General features: G+C 38.2%; 1 protein-coding gene across 1 annotated transcript in view; it reads right to left on the bottom strand.

Annotated features, from left to right (window-relative positions):
- Window positions 1-10,758: 10,758 nt before the first annotated feature.
- LOC21386493 (transcription factor bHLH66) overlaps window positions 10,759-11,197 on the bottom strand; it is a 3,889-nt gene continuing 3,450 nt past the window's right edge. Inside the window, exon 7 of the mRNA XM_024163600.1 lies at window positions 10,759-11,180. Coding sequence (XP_024019368.1) covers window positions 10,764-11,180 — 417 coding nt within the window. The 3' untranslated portion in view covers window positions 10,759-10,763. The remainder of the gene's footprint in view (window positions 11,181-11,197) is intronic.

Genomic DNA, 11,197 nt, shown 5'->3' with positions numbered 1-11,197 from the left:
ATGGTACTGGGTTACATATAACTCACACTGGTTCTATATCCTTACCTACATCATCTCATACCTTTAACTTACAGAATGTTTTGTGTGTTCCAAATATGAAACACAATTTGATTTCTATTTCTCAATTTTGCAAATCTAACAAAACTTCTGTTGAATTCTTACCCACTTCTTTTCGTGTGAAGGATCTATTAACGGGGGCAACATTGCTGCAGGGGCAAACTAGGAATGGTGTTTATGAATGGCCGGCCTCTTCCTCCACTTCCGCTCCTTTACTTGCTTTTTCTAGTGTCAAAGCCTCTCCTTCTGATTGGCATCATCGTCTGGGACATCCGTCCGCGTCTATCCTTAGGCACATTGTTTCAAATTTTAAATTGGATTTAGCTTCTACTTTCTCACGTTCGTTTCATTGTAAAGATTGTTATTGCAATAAAAGTCATAAATTACCTTTCTCAACTTCTTCTCTTGTTTCCTCATCTCCTTTGCAACTTATTTTCTCGAATGTATCGACTTCCCCTATTCATTCTATTGACAATTTCTAATACTATGTTATCTTTGTGGATCACTTTACTCGTTACACCTGGCTTTGTCCACTCAAATACAAATCAGATGTTTCTACCATCTTTCATAGATTCAAACCTCTTGTCGAAAATTTCTTTCATAAGAAAATTGTCACTTTATACTCTGACAATGGGGGGGAATACACCGGTCTCTCTTCCTTCCTCACCACACATGGTATTTCTCATCTCACATCACCACCACATACTCCGGAACATAATGGGTTGTTTGAGCGTCGCCATCGTCATATTGTTGAGACAGGTCTTGCTCTTCTTTCTCGTGCGTCCATGCCACTATCCTCTTGGTCAGATGCATTTTCCACTGCCACCTATCTCATCAATCGTCTCCCAACTCCTACACTAAATATGTCCTCTCCTTATCAGAAATTGTTTGGGTCTCCTCCCTAGGGCTGGCAATCCGGGTAGCGACACGACGACACGACTCGAAACCCGCACGAAATTAGCGGGTTTGGGTTTATCATAAATAGATACGGGTCAAAATCAGGTCGAACCCATGAAACACGATTAAATAACGTGTCATTTTTAGGTTGACCCGCCAACCCGCAATTGACCCGCCATAACCCGTTTATTAAATGTGTCATATTTGGGTAACACGAATACACAACCCGTTTATTACCCATTTTGTAAACAGGTTAAAAAATAGGTTCAGAAATAGGTTAACATAACCAAAAACTTGATGCTTAACTTTTTTTGTATATAATAAATTTCCGCAAGCGTACGGTGTCAAGTTTTGAGTATAGGGTGAGTGAGTATCGTCTCCACAGGGATTGGGTTTAGAATTGCCGTTAAATACTGCGATTATTGTAACTTAACTTTATCTAGGCAACCTAATAAGATGATGATTAAGAACTAAAACAAAATAAATATAAGAAAATAAAAATAAAGTATCTATACACAAATGGTCTAGGGACTTGATTTCACTTTATTATTCCTATGTTCACCTATTATGTAATCGCTAATCAATTTCATTCAATTCATTAATCAAGGCTCTAATATCACCTCGCAACCTCTCTCGAGTGCCTCACAAGGAATTGTATTTAAATACCCAAAACAATATCCCTATTCAAAATGAATATTAAAACACAAATTAAGCTTCGCCTTTAGAATTAGAAAATAGGAATATTGATCGCCTCTCGGCCTCACAACGACCTAAATCCTAATTTGATTATCTAACCGTTGATCTCCTCTCGGTCTCACAACAACCTAGACTATGTTTCTCAAATCTAGATAAAGAACTCAATCTCTCTCGAGCATCAAATTCACAATCTAAAAATCATCTAACTCATTGGCCAAATAAATTAGAAGCATTAAGCATAGAGAAACATAAATGAATTGAAAACGAAATTAAATTAACAATCAACAAAATACTGCTTCCAAGGACCTCCAAGATGAAGGATTTCGGCCTCCTTTTGATGTTTTCTTCAGATTTCCGGGCTCTCTTTCTCAAATGGCATCTCTTTCCTTTTATACTACTCAGTTTCGGAGCTAGGGCTTCATACGCGCGTTGCAGCCCGCATGAAAATGTGCTGCGGCGCGCGTTTTTGGAATAGAATCCCACTATTACGGGCTGAGGCGCGCTGCAACGCCTTTGGGCGCGCTGCAGTGCGTAGGGCATACATCTGGGCGCGTTGCTGGCTCGGGCGCGCGTCCCATTCTGACTTCGTTTTCCTTTGCGCGTTGTAGCCCGCTTTCTTGCATTCCAAAGCCTCCTATTTTGTGCCTTAAAATCCTCTTTCACCTCCTCTTGGCATTGATTCACAAGTTGGGCAAATATTCTTCTTTTCTTCATGCAAAATCATCCAAGTTCGCATTTATCTATAATTCCTACAAAAAGCATACAAAAGACATTAAACTAACAAAAATGTTTGAAGACTTACAAATATTCATGCTTGAAAGTACTTGATTTGTTGGTAGAAATACCCGTCATCAGTTAACATAACCCATTTATCACCTATTTTATAAACATGTTCATAAATAGGTTAACACTACCCATTTATCACCCATTTTATAAACAGATTGGCAGGTAATCAATGGGTTGACACGACACGTTTATGACATGTTTAATAAACGGGTTATTCGTGTCGTGTCGTGTCAACCCACCAATATACAGGTCGTGTTTGGGTTTTGTATTTCAACACAATTAATAAACGGGTCGTGTCCGTGTCAGACCTATTCGTGTCAACTGAGAGAGTCAACACGACAAAACATGACCCGCCAACCTGAATTGCCACCCCTACTCCTCCCAATTACTCCAAACTTCGTGTTTTTGGGTGTCTCTGCTACCCCTGGCTTTGTCCTTACACATCTCACAAACTTGATCCTCGGTCTACTCTGTGTATCTTTCTTGGTTACTCACTCACTCAAAGTGCTTACTTGTGTTACGAACCCTCCACCACCAAAATCTACATATCCCGTCATGTTCGTTTTGTCAAGTCTGTTTTTCCCTTTTCCGGTCTCCAACTCACACTCCCTCGTCCCAACGAGACCACTAGCTCCACGTGGCTTTCGATCCCTCTTCTTCTATCAGCCTCAAACACACCATCCCCAGCTCGCTCCTGCGCCCCAACCCCCGAGGCCTCTGTGAACCCACCTTCCCTGTCCTCCACACCGTCCCCGCACCCAACTCCTTCGCCTTAGCCACCCGAATCGCCACCTGACCTACCTCAACCCATCGCTGAACCCCCTGCACCCCCCTCTCATATGGTCGCACCTCGTAGCTCACCACCCCCACCAGCTACAACTTCTCAGGTCTCTCCGGTCATCACTCGCTCTCGCAATAACATCCACAAGCCTATCCAGAAACTTACCCTCTCCACTCAGCTAGGCCAAGAAGTTGAACCCTCCACCATAACCCAAACCATCAAGGATCATCAATGGCGTCAGGCCATGTCCGAGGAGTTTGATGCCCTTGTCCGCAATGGCACTTGGGAACTGGTTCCTCCGGAATCCGCTCAGAACATAGTGGGATGTAAATGGATTTTTCGCATTAAACGCTTACTTGATGGTTCTGTTGACAGGTACAAAGTACGCTTGGTTGCTAAAGGGTTCCACCAACGTCCTGGTGTTGATTACCATGACACGTTCAATCTTGTGGTCAAACCAACTACTGTTCGACTTGTCCTCTCTATCGCGGTCAGCAATTGTTGGATTCTTCGTCAACTCGATGTCAATAATGCATTCTTACAGGGCTCCCTCTCTGAGGATGTCTACATGGCACAACTGCAGGGGTTTATTGATACTGATCGCCCTACTCATGTCTGCAAATTGAGGAAGGCAATCTATGGTCTCAAGCAAGCTCCTCACGCTTGGTACCATGAACTTCGTCAGTTCCTGGTCACCTCTGGTTTTCTCAATTCCACTGCCGACACATCTCTGTTTATCTACACCACTAGTGATGTTACTCTATATCTCTTGGTCTATGTTGATGGTACAATTATTATAGGAAACAACACAACTGCAGTTCAACGATTTATTGACATTCTTGCCAAGCGGTTCTCTTTGAAGGACCTTGGTCCTTTGACGTATTTTCTTGGTGTTGAGGTTATCTCTAATCCATCGGGACTGGTTCTCTCTCAGCGGCGCTACATTGCTGATCTACTTGCTCGCACCAAGATGACAGATGCTCGTCCAGTAACCACACCCATGGCTACCACGCCTACTCTAACTCTGCATTCCGGCAGCGCTCTCTCAGATCCCACAAAGTATCATACCATGGTTGGTAGTCTTCCGTATTTGTCCTTGACACGCCTAGACATTGCTTATGTCGTCAACAAACTATCTCAGTTTATGCATCAGCCCACAAATGATCATTGGAATGCGGTCAAGCGCATCCTTCGTTATCTATGCGGCACCATTGATCATGGTATCATGCTTCATCATCGCTCCACACTTGCTCTCCATGCCTTTGCAGATGCTGACTGGGCCGGAAACAAAGATGATTACACCTCCACCAGTGCTTACATAGTGTACCTTGGCTGCAATCCTATATCGTGGAGCTCAAAGAAGCAACGAGCAGTTGCTCAATCTTCCACCAAGACAGAATATCACTCCGTCGCTACCACTGCTGCAGAATTGCGCTGGATCTCATCCCTCCTAGGTGAACTCGGGTTTTCTTCCTCACAACAACCGGTCATCTACTGTGATAATGTGGGTGCTACAAATCTCTGCTCTAATCCTGTGTTTCACTCACGCATGAAACATGTTGCACTTGACTATCACTTCATCCGTGAACAGGTTCAAATGGAGATCTTAGAGTTACGCATGTTGCTTCAACTGATCAGTTAGCCGACACACTCACTAAACCTCTACCTCGCACGCGCTTCCACCAACTGTTACTCAATATTGGACTCTCCTCTCGGAGCTCCAACTTGCGGGAGCATAATAGAGATAATGATGTTTTAAATTTTAAATTGTAAATAACTGTAATTAGATTTTTTGTTTGACTTTCCTAGATTAGATTTAGTTTCCTGATTTCTCTTACTTAGCAGATTCTGTTGTATATTATAAATACACCTTTTCAATCAATGAAAAGTAAGCCATTGAATTATATATATATATATATTTTGGGTGAATTCAGTTTTGGTTCTTAAACTACAAGTGAAATTCCTTTCGAGGAACTAGCCCTCTATTTATAAAATTGTCCTAAAATATTAGTCTTTTCGGATATTTAGATGATAGATTAAATTTATTTTTATATGTTACGGCACAACCATTTAAAAGGGAAGTCGTGCCTTTGTCGTCAAGATGATCTTAACAACGAATGGACAAAAGGACTAATTTAGAACAACTTATTAGTTTAAGAACTTGTGCTAGTACTTGAGATTTATGAAATGAAAAGAGATTTGGCTATAGTTCAGTGACTGAAAATGGAATTAACCTATTTTGTTTATCCGAATTATTTTTAGCAGATGGAAAAAATACCAGTCTACCTGTCATATATTCATATTAAATTATGTTATTTTTACATTAATGTGATATAAATCAAATCTTTCGTTCATAAACATGCACTATGGATAAAGTATCCATGCTGGAGAAAGTTAATTTTCTTCAACCCCGTCGTCTAGTTACTCTTCTATAGCATAAGAGAGGAAAAGGCACTCAAAAGATGGTGTCGTAATTCACTACGTTTGGACAGAGATTTCCGTAATCAATTTTATTATGGTCATCCAAATTTAAACGCAATTCTTTCTAATCCAACTTTTATAGTAAAACTTGACGTGGGCGGGCAGGAAGTGAATAAGAGGTTTGTCATTTGATTTTTTAGGCACATAGTATGTGCAATGACCGAAAAAAATTTAGGTCTAATCCGGATAGTTTGGTATTTGACCGAAATTCTTTCTGAAATAGTAAGTAGTAGAATTTTGATGTAATGAATAAAATGTTATGTAAAAATTTTATGTACTGGGTAAAATTTTATAAAATATGAAAGTTATAATATGAATATTTTTACAAAAAAAATTCGTAAATATCAGTTATGAATAGTGAAATATCAATTAAAAGTTAAAAATTTTAGCGGGTATATTTTAGTTATGAAAAACTAAAATATTTGGTTTGTGACCAAATGACCAGTTAGAAAAAGAGTAGAAATATTAGAAATAAGAAAAATAGTAAAAGTTCCTGAAACATAATTTTCCTGAGTCAGTTAAAGCAGGAAACTGCTAAAAAAATGAATACCGCGAGGGTATGCGTTTTGGGCAATTATGAATCAACTAAAATGAAAATTTTAGAAAAAAAGAAATTGACCAATGAGATACCCAAGAGAATAGGGTTGAACATGAGAAGTTTGACCCAGAGTACTCGACAGTCCAGAAAAGCAGTATAGAACCTGTACTGGTTGTGAAATTATTAGTACCGAAAAGAGACTCATTTTGAGAAACGGAAAGTTAGGTCTCGACAAGAAAAATTTGAGGAGTATAGAACCCACTCATTTGCTAGCACGTATCTTTAATTTGGCAAAGAACAAAAGCAGGCTGAACCAAGTTATAGTATATATATATATATATATATATATATAAGATTACCTCAAAGTACGTTTTAAAAAAAAAGTAAAAGTAAAAATGATTGTTACCGTGAGGTGGATATATACCTCACATGCAGATATACCACTTGGCATTGTTATACGCTTAAGTTTATTCAACTTGGTGACTCACGTTAAACTTGATAACTCAAGTTGTAAAACCACAAAAAAACTTACTAATGCCATTTATGTAAGGCATAGCAGAGAAAAGGAGAAAATACGTGAGAGAGTGAAGTAAAGAGAAAATATTTTAGAGAGAGACGGAGAAAGGGAAATCAAGGAAAATCAAGTATTTTCACCGAAATTTCTTCCGTTCAGTCCGGTAGAAACGTAACCTGAGACGTTCTAGCGAAAAACCTCAACTTCTGGAGGTAAGATTTCAGATTTTTCATGAGAATTCTATGATTTCTTGATTTTGATGAATAGTAACCCATCTCAGAAAAACTTCCATTAAAGTAAAAATCGAAACCAAGGTTTTGTAGAGCATCATAATAGGGGTTTAATAGTGTAAGTATTAAAACGATTAAATGATGTTTTGGTGGATTTCCATTGAAAATCCGTGAGCCTAAATTAAGAAAGAACATGTGTTTTGTTCAATTTTATGTTAGAATCTTTGTTCATGAATGTGAATCTTGACTCCAGGTACCGAAATCAGAAGTAGAACGAGTTATTGAAAACTCAGGAAACGAGAAAAATAAGGCGAAACTCTGCCGAAATTTCCTAAAAATTAGTTAGTAAGCAATGAGTTAGTAATTGGTTCTAGAAAATGAATAACAATTTTAAAGCTTGGAAATGAACAAATTAAGATTCAGAAACCGAGATACACAAATATGTGTAATTTGCCTCTTGAGCTAGGATTCGGCCTAGAGGGGAAAAAGGTTCATAAACGAGTTTGAAATTAGATTTAAGAATCTAAGTATGAAGAATTGTGATTTGAAATAGGAAATTTATACCTATTTCCATGAAACATGTTTTGGCACGAGAGCCGAGACAACGAGAAAGAACTTCCAGCAAGCAAGAATCCTAGCGGATTATTAGTAAGTATAGACTCATATATGTTTGTCTGTACTCGAGTAAACTGTAGTTAGATTTAGAATTATGAATTCGCCTGAATTCCTAAGTCGATGTGATTTTAAGTGTTTGGAGGGCTTAGTGCCCTAGATTGCAGAAGGGCGACCTATGGTTCCCCTAATGCTCAGTATAAGGTATGCAAGTATATTGCATTTTCATGTTAGCATATGCACGTAGAGAAAACGTTGCATATCATTCGGTAAAGTTTTTAACACTTTGAAATGAAAAACTCAAAGTTCAGTAATGTAAAGAGACTGACGGGTCGTCGGCCTCCCAAGGGAGGAAATCTCAAAGAGTAGAGATTCTGACTAGACCAGACAATAAGCAGAGGCCCAGGCCCACAGTAACAAGACAGTAAGCAGGGGCCCAAGCCCATAGTAGTAAGAACAGAAAGACAGAAAGCAGTTTAAAGCATGTTTCACACGAGCATATCTGCATCATAATTCTTAATGTAAATTTTTCTAGTTTATGATGTTTGCATGTTTATACTTGCTGAGCGTTAGCTCATCAGTTTACTCGTGTGCAGGTAGCAAAGGTAGGTAGCCAGTCATATAGTGGTTTTGCTTGATGGACCGGCAGAGGCAAGGGTGACGGAAATGTCATGGGTACACGGGAGTGATCTCTACTACGCTCGCTTAGAAATTAAATTTCGCTGCAGAGAAATGTAATATAGAACCAAGTTTATATGTTTCAGTTTTAAGAAAAAGATGTTATGGTCATTGTCTTGGTAAAGAACAACGGACTGTAATAAGTTAAGATAAGTTTCGGGGACTAGATCCATATCTGATTTCTTAAAGTATTAGCAAGGATAAATTGTTGCATAACAAAAGAATATTCTAGGAACATGTTAAGAACCCGAGGGTTAAAGAAAAAAAATTTTACTCATAGAAAAACGTAAATTAAAGAGACGATAGTCTAATAACAAGTAATAGATTAGACTATAACTCAGCCTATTAGTAGTAGTTTAAGGTTGGCGACCCGCCGCTAGGACGGGAGGCGTCACAGTATGGGTGGTCAAAGTTGTGTTTTAGATCACGAAGAATGATTAGGACCTCCATGTAACTAAGTATGAGTTTACTTCCACGTCAAAGAGGGACAATTAGGTGACTTAAATAGAGATTCTGTCAACCTGCTCACCCACACAAGAGGAGAAAGGCTGGAGATTCTCTGGCCACGCATGGGAGTGGAAGGACGTGGTCGGGAGAGAGTTGGGTGAGGTTCATAATTGCCAGAGAGTACAGTGATTTTCACTGTAGCCTTAGGTTCCAAGGGGCAAAATTAGGGGGAGCTTGATTCCAGAATCAGGGCCCTAAATGATCCCACATGTCTCATCTGATTCTAATTCAATTGTGCTAGTATGAGAATTCATGTCATGATTCGAATCATGATTCGTGACTCGCTATAATATTTTCTCTAAAAAAAAACACACGTAAACCGAGAATAATTTTAAATCATGGTTCTAAATTCGTGAACCAAACGTATTTTGGGCTTCCAAACATGAATTCTGTTGTGGACCTAGAATTAAAATCACCCAATCCACCTACTAAATGTCTACTAATAGAATTAAAAATTTCGTATATTAGTCACCATTTTTTTTTTTTTTTTTTTTTTCTTTAAGTTATTTATTTTTGTCTTCTTCTTTTTCCTCCCTTATCTTTTTATGCACCTTCTAACCTTTGATTTTAATATATTTTCAAATATAACTTTTTTAAATACGTTTTAACGGCTATTTAAAATATATATTTTTTAATTATTCTGTCAAATTAATTTATTATTAAATTATCTCTGTATAAATATATTTTGCCTGTGATCTTCATAAATTTCAACTTGAGTTAAAAACATTTCGCGCAAATTGTTTTCTTAAGTTTTTTTTTTTGTCTTTTTTCCGTCTTTTACTTCATATATTTTTCTCATTTTTGTCTTTATTTCATTTATCATTTCCTTTTTCTTCTTTTTTTTCCTCAACAATTAGTATAACTGTTATTTTAAATGAGTCAACGTGTGAAGCGCGCGGTTTTTACTAGTATATATAAACAAAACAAAACAAAAAATTTATATTCTTTTTTTTTTAATCATGTCTACGTCATGTGTATTAGAAAAATATTTAATAAATATTAGTCGGCCCTTAGGGCCTTTATGAAACATATTTCTCCAGTTTTTTTCAATTTTTTTTAAGAAAACACAAGTGATGAGATATAATTTTTTTTTTTCATCTCTTTTTACCCCAGTCACACAGAAAAAAAAATATATATCTCGATAGGAATAAAATCTCGTACTCATAAAATAATGCGTCTCATTAGGATGAATATTGACGCTCAATCGCACTATCCTCGTTCTCAATTCACCAAGAACGGACAACAACCATAAATTCCTAAAATTAAACGTACAAAATGTAAACCACACCTTTCATTGGTCAACAAAATGCGGGGTAGGGAAAAAAAAAAAGAATAAAACAATTATTTCGTGTCATACGAAACCAATTGTCTCACCCACATTTCTTTTTCTTGTTTCCAAAAATAAAGAAAAGAATGCGACATGCCTTTGACTTCTAACCTAATCCAACATAGCATATTTGAACATTTGTTTTCCAAAGACACTTCCAAACAAACCGAGTTAGAAAAAGTCCTTTTCAATCAAAAACAAGAAAAGAAAAAAAGGCCAAAACAAAAGGAAATTAAAATCTGCCACTCCATTTCACATAGACTTTTCCTTACTCTTATTATAAAATAAAGATAAAGAAAATTAACACATCAAAGATCCCGAAATTATAGGCTACTACCAAATTAGAACATTACAGAGTACAAACTCAAATTTCAATTAAAAAACAACAATAATAATAATAAAAGAAACCCAAAAAGAAAAAGAAGATTTATAGGGAATTTTCTTTTGGTGCGTATTTTGGTGTGGTTGAGATGGGGTTAGATTCACCCAAAGTCTACGTAAATACGGCGTCGTTTAGAGCCCCTATGAGGCCTTATTTTCGTAGACTTTAGTAATATTACTTTTTTTTTTTTTTTTTTTTTTTTTTTTATTTTTGTTTTTTTTTTTTTTTTGTCATTGCTGTGGAAACCAAGGAAAAGAAAAAAAGTAAGCCACCCCCGTTACCACGGCTGGGAGACGGAGGCAGCATCCTTAACGGAACCGTCAGCAGCCGCAGCGCCGTTACCGGTCGTGGCGGACTGGACGGTGAGGACGGACATGCTGGGTGAGGAGGGTCCCTCGCCGTTGGATCCGATGGGAGGGTGGTGATGGTTGTTGTTGATCATGGGGTTCCTGGTGTGACACGTGGCGGTGGAGATGGCGGTGGCGAGTGAGATGGGCATGAGGCAGAGGCCTTTGCCTTGGAGATACTGCATGGCGGAGCCCATGTCCTCTTCCATGAGCTTGGCGACTTGGTGCTCCGTCACCGTCATGGTGTCGTTGGACGACGCTGTTTGGTTGTTGTTGGTGTTGCCGTTTGAGGTTCTCCCGTGGGTCCCACCGTTAGAGTTGGCCTGGATGCAGTCACCACCGTTTCCCTACAGAGACAAAAAGT

Source organism: Morus notabilis, unplaced genomic scaffold (assembly GCF_000414095.1).
Source record: "Morus notabilis unplaced genomic scaffold, ASM41409v2 Scaffold2051, whole genome shotgun sequence".
NCBI classification, from domain to species: domain Eukaryota; kingdom Viridiplantae; phylum Streptophyta; class Magnoliopsida; order Rosales; family Moraceae; genus Morus; species Morus notabilis.
The sequence above is the reverse complement of the archived record's forward strand: the minus strand, read 5'-3'. Positions and strand labels throughout refer to the sequence as shown.